Source organism: Ornithodoros turicata, chromosome 8 (assembly GCF_037126465.1).
Source record: "Ornithodoros turicata isolate Travis chromosome 8, ASM3712646v1, whole genome shotgun sequence".
Lineage (NCBI taxonomy): Eukaryota > Metazoa > Arthropoda > Arachnida > Ixodida > Argasidae > Ornithodoros > Ornithodoros turicata.
In genome coordinates this window covers 9788817-9802944 of record NC_088208.1, presented here as the reverse complement: position 1 = coordinate 9802944, position 14128 = coordinate 9788817, and the positions used below count along the sequence as shown (strand labels likewise).

Below are 14128 nucleotides of genomic sequence, written 5' to 3'. Positions count from 1 at the left end.
TTTGGGAACTATGGGTTCAAGTACATACTTTTCCGTATTGAACTGCTTGACAGCCAACGCTTCTGAATCTCTGCAGATATCGTCAAAAAGTTCTTGGACATTGGTAGAAGCTTTGGAAATGGTTCTAAGAATCAGCGACGAACACGAGAATGGTTGTGTTGGGCTATATAGGCACAACCGATTCTGAAGGGAACGTGATCCACGAAGACCAAGAAGACGAAGAAGACGTAGCACTACGCTGCCAGGTGATGTAGCGGGCAAGTGGAACGAAGAAGTGGAAATTGCTGTGGGCTGTGGAAGTGCTGTGGGTCGGTAGCACAGAGTGGACGTCATGAACCCCTAAGAAAGATTAACAGGAGCACGGCCGGTGCAAAATGGGTAAAAGGAGAAGGGTAAACTATCCCAGCAGCCGCGAATCAGCCTGAAACAATTTCCCCGACTTGGTGGTTTGTTGCCCTTTACACTGTTCAAAACATTGTTTTCAATGATGAGATAGTTGTCTCCAGGTGGTTGTGAGTAAGGTTGTGACGCCGGCCTCTGCCGCTACCGACTAGTGACACAGATGTGGATCCTTGAGGACTCAATTTAGGATGTCCGCCGCCTTGTCATGGTTGGCGCCTGTTGAACTTCCACGGCTTCTCCTTGTTCTCGAAGCGACAGGCAGGCTCCAAGGAATTAGTTCGGGCTTGGTGAAAGCTGACGGTGCCACGAAGAAAATATGCTGGCAGTCATCTTCTTATTGCCAAAGGCGGTACCTAATGCTAGCGCTAACTTTCAACTTGTGCAGGCGTCAACTTTATGTACATGTGTGTACACTTTGACATTGTCAGGAGGCAAAGAAAACAAGACAAACAACAACAACAAATCACTTGTTCCCGATGTCACTGCTTGATAAGTGTATTGGTTCTTCCTTCTACGGTAGGCTATGAAAACAAAAATAATAGTTTGTAATCTTTCAACCGGCAATACAAGCGGGGGTGCACCATGCATTCAGGAACAGCCTGTCATTAGGATGAAAGAGGGCAACACCTAGAGGAGGATGGGAAAGGCGGCACATAGAAAACGGAACTCCTCAGGACGCTCGAAAATATCGCACTTTCTTCTCTTTTAATAGTAATAATTGGGTGTTTACGTCGCGAGACAACTGAGATCATGAGCGACGTCACAGCGGTCGGTCTGTGGATTGCTTTTGCCCACCTGAGGGTTCTTTAACGTGCGTTGAGAGCTCATCACACGGCACCCCGTATTTAACGTCCCTCAAGTGTGCCACAAAGTTGCTGGCGTCCTCGGCCGGGTTCGAACTCTCGATCACGGGATCAGAAGGCGAACACGCTACCAACTGAGCCACCGAGGCCGGTCGCCTCTTTTGCACTTGCACTGATTTTTGTGGATTTAGAGAACCTCAAGCGGACCTCAAGGCTCTAACTTTGCAATTAATCCGTCAACCTATTCAAATTAATTAAGGATGTTAATTATCAATGTTACTTACAAGTTTCATGAATTACTGACTAGATATTATGTTTAAATATGCCAAACCGGGAACAACAATATGCGGCAACCCTATCGAAGGGAAATGATCCACTAATTTCAGAAAATTTTGGTCAGTCTGTAGTAACACACCTTCTACATACAGCACTTGATATAGCTGACAATAGCCTCGATTTCATTAACGCAGGGCGTCAACTTTAGCCCGCATATCTATGAATCGTGCTGCCACTACTTTGCTCTGCACAGTAAGACAGCCATGAATGCATAGTGGTGCACTTTGATATCGTTTGTAAGCGACGGTGAATGACAGTGTGGACAAGCTCACATGACTACGGCAATAATACGTTGGCCGTTGTTACACGGCAGGCATAACAAGGGATATGTTAAATGTTGCAAAAACAAAAAGCAGATTTCTCGGGCGAATATTATACGTGAAGCATATACCTGAAATCTAGCTGAATTTTGATTATCGGAGCGTGTCAGCCCTCGTTTTGTGATGAAAGCCGTGCTTTGTCTTCTCGATTTCAATTTTAACCTGTATTGAATTGAAGAAGCACGGAACGCCCCTCAAAGCTGAGCTGAGCTGAGCTGAGCTGAGTTTGAGACCGTGTTTGTGTTTGTGTTTGTCGGTTCGTCCCTACCTCGTCTCGGGTTCTCAAGTCATGGATCGTCACCACCAGTTCGCTTGCTACTTAACTTTCCTTTCGTCCTGAAACATACTTTTTTTTACCGTGTGCAGTGCTTGCACGAACTGTCACGCAAAATAACAAAAATGCATTTGTTTGAATGATGATGAGTAGGGATTTTCACCGTCAGGGGCGATACTGTACCTCTTTGCAACATATTTCCGTTGGGAACCACCGGATTTTCCGGGAAAGTTAGTTTACACGAATGCGTGCAGGAGCGGCGACCTCTCCAAACTCCTTATGCGAGCACTTTTATTTCTTGCCAAGGATCGTCTGCTACAGCGAGAGCAAGCTGATTCGTTTTTAGTAGAAGCGGGACGCGCGGCGCCAAACACAACTGCAAAAGGTAAAAAAAAAAAAAAGGAATAAGATGGCGCGCGCCTCACTATTCGCTGGATGAGATTACGTCGCAAATTTGCAGCCGTGAGAAGGGGGATATACGTTTTATTACAGAAACGTCAGCCTCACCAAAGGTCGGCTTGCTATTCCTAAAGGAAAAAGTTTGAGGGCGAAGTGAAGTGTAGATGATATAAGGGGTCGGGCTTTCCAGACCAGCGAGATTGAAAGCCGTTACAGGGATTGCCAGTTTGTATCCCAGGGATTGTAAACCCAATTTCTACCAGTGGGGCTGATCATCAAGTGAGACTTTTTAATCGAATCACACATAAACGTGGGCGTTCTGAGGCACATAAGTAGTCTTTTCGTCATCCTGTGTCATCCGTCGTTCTGCTCTTCGGACACTGGGTTACTTAACTTATGAGTGCAAAGGTTTTGGCACTACCTCTGTTTTTGTAAAACTCTACAAGGATTCCTTTTACCACAACTAGAGTATGCATCTGTTGCATGGAACGCTTTGTGCGTGCCTTACTGAGAGCAATCGCCTCGAAGCTGTTCAGAAAAGTGCACTTCACTTTGTTCACAACTTCTATACCTCCGGGATATCCATTGCTTTGAATCATTCGACTAGCCCAGTCTCCTAAAAAAACTTTCAACTCCTCCCCCAAACACAGCGGCGTCAAATTGCTGATGCCACATTCCTTTACAAGTGTGTATATTCCACTGTTGACTCCCCATTCTCGCTAGGCCGCATAAATTTCCGCTATTCTTGTGGTGCCCTTCGCAATCCCCCGTCATTTTATGTACACAAAACTTGCCCTTATGACCCACTCAGACGTTGCCAAATTTGCACTTTTTCGTCCTCATGTGATATTTTTTCCTCATATGCTGAACTTAAACGTAACATTGCATCTTCCTTACCTGAAATTCAGTAGCCTTCATCGACTTCTTTGATCTTGCTGCCTTGACTTTTGTTGTTTAGTGACCTTTCCTTCTCATCATTTCACTGTCTCATGTATTGTTTCAAATGTTGCAATTTTGGTGCCTCTCCCCCAATTATCGTTTTGTTCTATTATGTCACCCATATGTCCATCTCCTGTATATATGCTCATTCTTTCCACCTTCATGTGCGTTCTTGCCTTTCTTTGTAACGGGCAGTGTACCGCCTCAGCGGCGGTGAATCGCTATGTATGTATGTATGTATGTATGTATGTATGTATGTATGTATGTATGTATGTATGTATGTATGTATGTATGTATGTATGTATGTGTGTGTGTGTGTGTGTGTGTGTGTGTGTGTGTGTGTGTGTGTGTGTGTGTGTGTGTGTGTGTGTGTCTGTCTGTCTGTCTGTCTGTCTGTGTGTGTGTGTGTGTGTGTGTGTGTTGCCCTTGTTCTTTTTATGACTTTACCGCGTTGGTGCATACTATATGTATATATTACTTGTACTTTGCTGTGATGTGATAGTGCGCCAACATCAAGGCTCCTGCAGCCGTTCTTGGGCACATTAAACTCATTCATTAATTCATTACCTCATCTGGTGCTTCGTTATTTAACAGGTTCCGTATCTTTCAGCTGGTCACGTAAGGAAATTAAGCATAAGTGGACTACTTGCCAGTTCTTGGAATCCACCACGCGCACGAATTCATAATGAAAACGTGTTTTGTTGAGATTGATCGCCTTCATTTACTGGAGGTTGTCAATGTGATGTAATATAAAGAGCATTACTTACTGAGTTTAGAACGGCTCCGAAGTAGGCAATGATATCACTTTCCTTTCTACCAAAGTCCGTGTAGAATACTGAATCGATGACGACGTGTATTTCTGGCTGGATTTCCTTGACATCACCTAGATGATAACATAATATCGTCATTATAAAGCTGTTACCATGCAGGTTGATGCAAAGCATAATACATTGCCTCATCATGGTACGGTGCGAACGTGCGTGTTTGTATTGAGGTGCTCTCGTATAGGGCACTGCACGGGCCTAATTTTCAGGCCCAGGCCCGACGGCCCGCACCCAGCCCGGGCTCGAAGTCTTCTACAGATTTCCAGCCCGGGCCCAACCCGTACCCGACTGTTTCCATGCTCAGGCCCGGTCCCATCCCGCCTCTGCCCTATGCGTTCTCGGTGCCCGTCCAGTGCCGCTTATCCAGTCTCGTGAAATATATTCGCGTACATGCCCGACTATGGCCGGCGTTGTCAAGCCCATACCCGGCCTGGACCCGGTGGCTGAAACCCGAGCCCGGGCCAGGCCCTCATAAAAAACGCAAAGCCCGCCCCAGCCCGCCCGCGGGCCTGCGCTGGGAACTGCGACCTTGTGTTTTGTTAGATTGGCGACGTGTTTTTAAACAGCGAAAAAAGTTTTTCTTGGAATTTTACCAGAAAAACGTTTGTTTTGGCGTATCAGAGAACCACAGCACGTTGCAATTTTGATTTTGCTCATCGTGTACGCCAAGAGAGCTAAAATCGAGAAGTGAGGTCAAGGTGGGGGCCGGCCTCACTGTTGCAGCTTAACCCATTCCCCCTATGACCCTCCATATTAACCCATAACCCTCCACCCATTCGCCCATATGACCCCCATAACACATATGAATCCTGGTTTTAATGCCTGGCACTCAGTGTCGAAGGAACAACACTTCGTCGCGTTCGACCGAGAAAGGAACACATTCGGAATCGTGAATTTGCGGAACCAGCTATATTTACGTGTGAAAGAAAGCTGCCGAAAGAAAGGAAGCAGATCTTTCCCGTTCATCTATGCACTAATTGGCTTTAAAGTGCCTCTTTAAATGTAGTTTCTTCAGAATAGAATTGTCCATTGATTCTCGATTCTTGATGGAATTGTGATCTACGTGTCCCACGTGGTATTCTTGCAAAATATCGTTTCTGTACGTGACGCGGAGGTAACATAGAACTGATTTCGGGTTTTGAGTAGCATGACGCAACCATTCGGCCAATTTACATCCCGTCAAGTATTTGCTCCAAGGCCGTTTCTAATTCCATATCACAGCTCCTTGCCGTCTTTCTGGATACACGCAGACCTGAATGGTTCGACCTTCGCCATCGCTCGAAGGCGAACTCTAACGCTGATGATGACGTCATCTACAAGGTTCGCCATTTTTTTTCTAAATATTAAGTGGAAATTTGTAATCTTCACCAGTAGCACCTACACTTTGTGTACTGCATCTTCCAGTCCATATTGATTTATAATCAGTCAAAAACAAAAGCTGTATCAGCTGTAATTTTCGCGAATCGTATTTTTCCGCGAAATTAAAGTCCCGCGAAATAAATGACACCGATAAGTAAGTAAAGTAAGTAAGTAATGTCCCGCGAAGTATCTGACAAATGACGCCGTTATGCAGGATCAGCGTAGGTGGAAAATATTCACCAAACGTCTCTCCATCTGAATTCGCGATGGTTAAGACCCCGAAGTTAACTACTTATACAATTTTTTTTCTTCCAGTCGGGAGTAGCAGGTTAAATTGCTCACGGCGTACCTCTCGAAACTTCTGCGAACGGCGAGCAAGAGAACTCAAGAGTGGGAACAGTACCCGAGAGACGGAGGGTGAATTCGCGACCCATGCTTGTCATCGTTGCTTGGATTGTGAGAGACGCATGCGTGGACGCGAACTTTCCCGTGTGACCTCAACGTTATGCGCAAAAACGGCAAAAGGCCCACGAAGGCGTGTGAGCCTATCCTTATGTGGCTCGTAATTGCTGTTTTATCTAGTCTGGCTCAAATGGCCTTCAACAAGTTGGATGTGCGGAAAGTCACTGTGGTAGCACATTACAAAACGTCTCAGCGTGCACCGTCGCAGGGTGTGCCGATCATGCTGGAGCATGCTCACATAACTCAGAACGCGAAAGCATCGCGCGGTAGCCACAAGCACACAGTGCGTCGTCCTCGGGATGCATACCACGTTTATGGAAGATGGAGGTAAAAAGGAGTCACCGATTTGGGACCATAATGTTATAGAAACTGCCTCGGTGCAATTCTTCCTAGGTATCACCACCCGAGACATGTTCATCTGTGAAAATCCCGTACACGAGTCATCCAGGACAGGTGTTGAAGGTGCTCTTCGAATCCTCTCTGACGTACAGGAACCCAAAATGCATTTCGGGAGAAAGGCACCTCTGCTGGCCACTGATACACGATAACGGAGAATCTCCTTTTCGGTACCGGTCCTTATCGCATTCCGACCGAAATGGCGCAGCCTCTAACGCGGCGCCACCTATGATTACTTCCTAGGATAACTTAAAGCAAAAATGTGTTCTTCTACAACACTTAATAATCATGGAAAAAGTCTCCTCAGGTTACATTTGCGAGCCACTTTTAATTAAATGAAGGTATGTAGTCGGGAGTCAACTCGAGGCCATTATACCCGATTTGTTAATACCGGATGGGGTTTGTTGTAGTGTTTTCTCGCATTTTTTGCAATTTATTCCACTCAAAATATGCGGTACTGCTCTCCATGTGCTTGTTTATTTTAAAAAGCTACTGCCACATTTTTGGCAGCGTACTACGAAGAAACGCTTAGAGCGACATTTCCGCTGACTTACCTCCTTCACATTTCGCCAACTCGAGCTGTATAATTATTATGAGCCTTATAAATCAAACCGATATACTTTAAATTTCGCGCGTGGAACGTCGTAGGCATGACGTCGAATTGAGGACATGTGGGCGTTCCCTCGGCGCCTGACTTCGCGCTTTCCTGTTGCAGGCTTCTTCGCGTCGCGCTGCAGAGAATACGTGAGGCTGAGGTGTGGGAGAAGGCGCTAGCACGTCAGCGAAACTCGGGTGTCTGAACACTAGCTCCCTCTGTATAGGCTAAGGACAATCGCGCCGTCTGCAGCGACGTCCGCCATGCTGAAGCCCACGCTCTACGTTGACAAAGATGTACCTTATGTACTTGGCTATACACTACATTTTGGAACTGAGTAAATCCATAGCAGAGTAGGCCAGAAGAAGTCAGTAAAAGCGGAACACAGCTTCCACACATGGTTACCCAGGGCCCCAAAATGGCGAGTTGGGGGCGTTCTCTTCTTCAAACTCCACCAGTGACTGTTGAGTGAGTGAGTTCAAAGTGTGACTCCACCCTACACAGAGAGAGCTGGTATTCAGCCACCTTAACTGAAACGCCACGCGAGCGTATGAGGAAGAGGTTTCGGTTGTTTCTCCCCGTAGACGAGGATCCGCTGCCAGCTGTCACGGCAAAATACGAATAACTCTGGAAATAGTTTGAACGAAAGCGCTGGCAGGAGTGTTGTTAGAAGTCGAACGCTCCTGCCAGACATCTTTATTTCAGCGTCGTCCGACGAACAACTTTTCCTTTAACCGAGATCGACGGTGCCGTGTGCCGCATGCACGAAATATTTTCATTAAAGCGCCCTTCCAAATCATGAAGGACCTTAGATCAAAGGAGTTCTAGAGATCCCGTTGCGTCAGGGATATAATATTCTTATACAGGGTCGCTATGATTAGATGAGTAATCTGAGTTACATTGATGTACCATGTTTAAGAACTATGAGACAGCCGACACTTAGTAGTATATCAGTTCCATTGTTCATGCATATTCCTTATGATTACCAAGGGATGAAATTCTCCCCGTTGGGCGGTCATGCCCATATTAGGAAATTCAAGTCCGCGCCTGACTTTCTTTCTTTCTTTTCTTTTTCGCATTGAACTTTGTCACATGTTACTGTGATGTTCCTAGGAAGCGAGGTTCCTAGAATCACTAAATGGGTTCTCCAGATGTGCCCATCGAGCAGACCAGTCGTATACTTTTCCAAAGCAGGGAATAGCCGTGGCCTGCAGAGGCTGCAAGGGCACGTAAACTGAAGCTACAGATAGGAAGAGGGAGGCGATCACGACTTCACACGAAACCGCCGATTCCAGGAAGCCGTTTCATTACTTGGCCGGCTTTTCCCTAAGCAAGGAATGTGAGTGGGAATGGCGACCGGAGAGTCCATAAAAGGGGTGCAGCTCCATAACCAGGGGGAAAGAGATATGACGCCGAACGACCACGACTCGTCAGAGAACCGCCGGGAGCAACGAGTCATCGCTCGGACGGGCAACCCTCAAGAACTGGTATCGCAAGGCCCGACACGGACTTCGGAGTATGCAAACTCTGTACAAGCAGCTCGACAGCGTCCACCAACACTGTGCCGTCACAGATTGTGCCCCAAGGACAACGTCCAATTATAGTGAGCCGGCAGCCTGTGCACAGATTTCTTGTGTTAGATAAAATTGTGTGCCCATTATTTACTGGTGTTGGCCTCGTTCCTTCACAATCTACCCCAAAGGTACCCTATCTCGTGTGCCGTCGCTCCTACCGGGAGCGGTCATCATATTACGTTCTAGTTTTGCGGGATTTGCAGTGGTGGTTTACTGCAGAAGGTATTGTAAATACTGCTTACCATATCTGATTTGACGATCCTCAAACCTGGGGTCCTCTGAGCGGGGCATGAAAACTGTAGGAATAGACAGTAGATTAGGTTTCACACTTTTGTTTGTCTTAGACTCGTTTCCGATATGACGGGAGAGCTGGGAGTACACTTTTATGGTGTAAGTTGCGTATATCGAAATTGCTATAGAGGGCGTACTTCTGTCATTGTCAGAAATCAGAAAAAAAGAACGATATCGTTCTGAGTCATGGTTGGTTTCAAGTTGGTGTGTGACGTTCTAAGTTCTGTGTCTGTGGTGTATCTTGCTGTAGTATGATTGACACACGACGCTTAACCCTAAGACTGACAAGAAACTGGTCCACCCACTGGACTTGGTGAGATGAAGAATAGCGTCAAGTGCAATAAGGTGGTGTATAACAAAGCTCGCACAAAATTAAACAAAGAACGACAAATCTCTCTCATTCCAGCGCCAATTTACTCACACGCACGCAAAATTGGGAGCTGCCTGGAAAGACCAGCAACTAACGGATCGCCAGGGGTGTACATATGGAACTCTGGCCATGAAGGAGTGTAACTCAGGTTTTACGGCGACATCAGCTGTCATTTTTTTTCTGCTTAGAAAAAATGGCGCGGACGTCGTTGTTTTCTGATGATTGTGCGAATATGCTACGAGCACCAACCTGACCGTCGACTGCGAATTAGCTGGTGTGAATAAGGCAGAGGGGCAAGAACAATGCAAGTAAGATTAATGACCTCAAACTAGCGATAACGCAAAGACAATGACATGATGCTTTGTTAACGTTTTGACAGTTGTAAACCTGTAAAAATGCTACAATCATTTCGTGTACTGAACAGAAAATACGACAAAAAAAAAAGATTATGAAAAACCGGTCGAAGATTCCGCGTTGAAGCGAAGCTCGGGTATCATGCTTCAAACATCATCTGCGTGGTAGGGGGGGAACTACATTTCAGTCATGATCACCCAAATAAACGGTCTCGTACGACTGAACTCGGGGTGTTCTTCCTGAATGTTTCTAGACAAGTATTTAAGACAGAGTGCCAGTGTAATCTGCACGGTCAGTATCGAATTCGATACCAAAACACCCGATAATTATATCTGAGTCATGTTCGAGTGGGGCTATGCATCTCAACAGCAAGGGAGTCACAGGGTGGGTTTTGTTGCATAATGTAAAACCCCGAGACTAGGAAACACGAAAGGACAGACACAAACACGAAGTCTCAAACTGTGTTTGAGCTTGAGGTGTGAGCTCAAACTTGAGCTGTGTTTGAGACTTCGTGTTTGTGTCTGTCCTTTCGTGTTCCCTAGTCTCGGGGTTTTACATTATGCATCATCTTCACCAGCTCGCTTGCTTCCTAGCCGTTTTTTTCATTGGGTTTTGTTGCCCTCTGTTTAATGGCAAATTGTTGCTCAAATCAATACGGCAAAATAGGATGCAGGGTCGAAATGTAGCCGCAATCAATTGTTTGTTTGCATAAAACAAAGACATCATCAAAAGCACTTTATCACTTTTCGCCTTACTTCTCACGCCCTACCGGCGTTTGACACAATGCTTTTCCAATGCATGGATGCCGCATGAAAAAAAAGAAAAGAAACTTAAGCCACGCATGCGCCGCTGCTATCAGATCACCGCCTGTATAAACCTTCATTCCGCCAAGAGCCGCTTCCAGAAGTCAGAACAAATCAAAGTCACTCGGTGCGAGGTCCCGTGAGTATGGCGGGTGCGGAAAGCCACTCAGGCCACAGACCTTTTTTTCGCAGATTTTCTCCGCTGTCGCACGTGCCGTGTATGGGCGTGCATGCAGTAACACATCACAGCTGAGCAAACCATGACGGTTTGATTTGATTGCTGCCTTCAAGTCATACTCAAGCAGATCACGGTATAACGTACTATTCACAGTAAGTCCGTTGGTGATGTAATGTTCCACTATTGGACCTTTATAGTCCTAGAAGACCGTGAGCATAAGCTTCTGTTGGAGCTGGCAAAGGCTTCTCTAGTCTTGGTGACGTAGGGTGTGTGACTTCACAATAGCGTCACGCGCATCACGGTTGGTACCGTCAAGTAACCGTACCTTATTATTGATTGTGTGCGGAAGACGCGGTAGGCTCCCGGGCTCGCGATAGCGGTTATACTAACGCTCTCTAATACTAACGTCTTCTATACTGGCCGTACATTGCCCCCAGTTACGTCGCGCACAGACTATGTATGGTATGGGTGCACGACATAACAGGTGTCATACGCGTTGAACTAGTATAGCCGTTGATGTACCCTACGTCGTATCAGTCCGTACAGCAAAATATATCGCAAACAACTACGCGCACTTCGTTTTCACCGAGGTGCGCCATTTATTGCTCGTGCAGGATATCACTGGCGAACCCGCAATCGGGTTCCAAGTGTAGAAACAACATTGTTTCGTTCTTGTCTTTTTCTCTATACACTGTGTGGCGAATTATCAATTTTGTTACACACGCGTTCAACAATATCGTCATATACGATGCATTTGACTACTAAAGGAACACAGTCTGGTTGGGACGCTCGATCATCCAAATGTTTGTGCGGTAGTGCATCGCACACATAAAAGCGCCGCCAGTGGTCGTAGTAAACTCACAGTATGTTGTTTTTCTTGAGACTCTTACTCTTCCGCTTACCGTAGTCGTCTAGTGCAGCTGCATTCTTCAAGGATTCTTCCCGGTATAGAAGATGCGGAACGTGACCTTCTGCAGTTCGTTCCATCGTCAACAGAGGGCGAATGAGCATGTCTTCTCCGATGATGCCATTCTACGAAATCACAAACATTACATGTGTGTTGCGGCACTACTCTGTGATGGCAACAGAATATAGCAAAACTCAATATAGATGAGAAAGGTACGGTCCCTGAGCTGTAGATGCTATGCAGTAGAGCAAAAAACACGTCAATTACTGTTGAAAGCAAGGTACACATTATTAAAGAAGCAATGAGGTGACATCTGACATGGCTCGAAACCCTATTTTTATTCGTCCGTCAGGAACCAACGCAAAATAGTTTCGCTGTTCAGCGTATTGTCACTGCGCGATCAAATTCACAAGTACGTTCGGAGAAAATAAAACAACAACTTTATTAGGGGATGACGGCTGGGGAGTTTCATCTCCAGGAGCGATACTCTACCCCATTGCTGGTGGTCATGCGGGGAATGAAATAATGAGCCTCTTCACAATAAGGATCGAAGTCATGCGGTGTCCAGGAAGGTGAAGAGAGCCTTGAGGGCAGAGCGTTGGTGTGCTGGATGGGGCCAGGGACCAAGCAATTTTGTGAGCGAGAGGGTACGGGAGCACTAAATAAGCGAAACGTATTTAGTGACTATAGGAGAAAGTAGCCGCCGACGGCCGTCACGGTCGCCTCGCGTAACGTGGACAAGTCCCTGTTCGTTTCTTTAGCTGCGTTCTTTTTACCTGCACCTCCTGAAAGTGCAAGGAGTGCAACCCTCTCGCATTCTTTTTGTCATGCACTCGCACTGCACCTGCGCGTCCCCATCCTTTTTGGGGAAGTGCTGACCTAGTTCTGCACAACTTCTCGATTTTCTTGCACGACGTATCCCGGTCGTGCAACGGAAGGGCGCAGAGGAACAGACGACAAGGCGGCGGAGAGCACTTTGTTCGTGGGCCCGTGTTGTCGGATAATGGCGAGCGTATCATTCAAGATGGGGAGTATTTACATGTGACATCAAGCAAAATTTATGTGTGCCTCGTTTTAAATATCTGTCATGCTTCTTGTTCGCACCGTGAACGCGGAAGTAAACTATAAATGCGTAGGCTCGGCAGCGGGCTCATTCGTACCGCTCCATCTCCATCTGAGTCGCAAAACTGATATCGTCTACAAAAGTTAGAATAGCGAATTACTCGACCATTATTGTGAGTATTCGCGCTGTTAAAAGAGGACAATATAAGGAACGAGAATATGCCAATGGCCGTTTACGAGTTGCTAGTACAAACCACTGGTACAAACAATGCGCGAATGAAACAGGAAGGAAACAGGCCACAACACCGCCATGCTAATGTTCCGGTCCAAAGCAGACGACAAGGTCCGCACCGTCTGGACTTCCTCATTCTTTGTAGTCGCCGGCGGTGTCGCGTCAGTGCAACTGGATCAGAACTGTGCAACACATTGCGTGCAGTCAAGAACTGGTGCAGTACGAGTGCAGCACTTTTCTTTGAAAAAGAACGCACCTTTTGTTTCTTACCTTTCAGCTCATATGCACTGTTTATACCTGTATAAGGTGCGCATGTCTATGTCACAAGTTACATGATCGTCCCTGCCAGTGGGATAGATGACGTCACTCCATGCCGACCTCCTACGCTCGTTCTCCGACGCGATCTTTCCAAGAGAGGAGCCTTTTTTGTTAGGTGTGTAGGACACAGGCCTCTGTAGAGGCGCTGCAGGTCGCCTGACCTCGTCGTTCTTTCGGGGGTGCTCATCCTATATTTCTTTTTTCGCACAACACAGCCCAGTCAAAAAGAAAATAAATTATGGGGTCATCTCGATGCTGCTCTAAAATAGTACTTCATCACATGACGTAGGCTTATATACACCCCTTGATTCCTACAGGTCACAGAGAAAACGATATCCTTCTGCATGATGGTTCGCTCCGGATGGTGCTATGGGGTGAAGTTGTGTCCTAACAGTGACAGGACTGTCTGTCAACAGACTAGACACAGGAAGATAAGAACATTATCTTGGTATCAGAACCTTCGCCACGAAGTCAACCTTAAGCGCGTTAAATGGAGGCTCACAAAATAATTCCGTAAGACAGCAGTGAGACCCATCAAAATTTTAAAATATAGCGTCGCGACACCCCGACCCCTGTTTTTTTGTTGATGCCACACGCTTTTCGATTTCAGTGCGGGGACCGCTATACACAGAATTTACGGTGAAGTCTTGTTTCACACTGAAGTCAGAGTGAATCAGCTGGGCTAGGAACCGTCGCAAAAAGGAGGAAAAGAAAAAGCATGCCAGCAAGGTTGACTGTTGCTAGTGACTAAAGTTACCTTGTCCTCAAAGGTCTGCCTTGAGTCTGCCCTGATAGCTCTTTTGACTTTTCTGGATACCATATGACTTCGGTTCCTATTGCTATGGGGCTCATTATTTCATTCCCCGCATCATCACCAGCGATGGGGTAGAGTATCGCCCCTGGCGATACTCAACCTCCCATTCATCCCCC

General features: G+C 46.4%; 1 protein-coding gene across 1 annotated transcript in view; it reads right to left on the bottom strand.

The window, feature by feature from the left end:
* The window catches only part of LOC135365916 (venom metalloproteinase antarease TserMP_A-like), a 74387-nt gene that overhangs the window by 47150 nt on the left and 13109 nt on the right, over positions 1–14128 (bottom strand). The window contains exons 4-6 of the mRNA XM_064598580.1: positions 11582–11711; positions 8926–8979; positions 4241–4356 (exon numbers count right to left, since the gene is read on the bottom strand). Of these exons, the coding sequence (XP_064454650.1) occupies positions 4241–4356; positions 8926–8979; positions 11582–11711 (300 nt within the window). The remainder of the gene's footprint in view (positions 1–4240; positions 4357–8925; positions 8980–11581; positions 11712–14128) is intronic.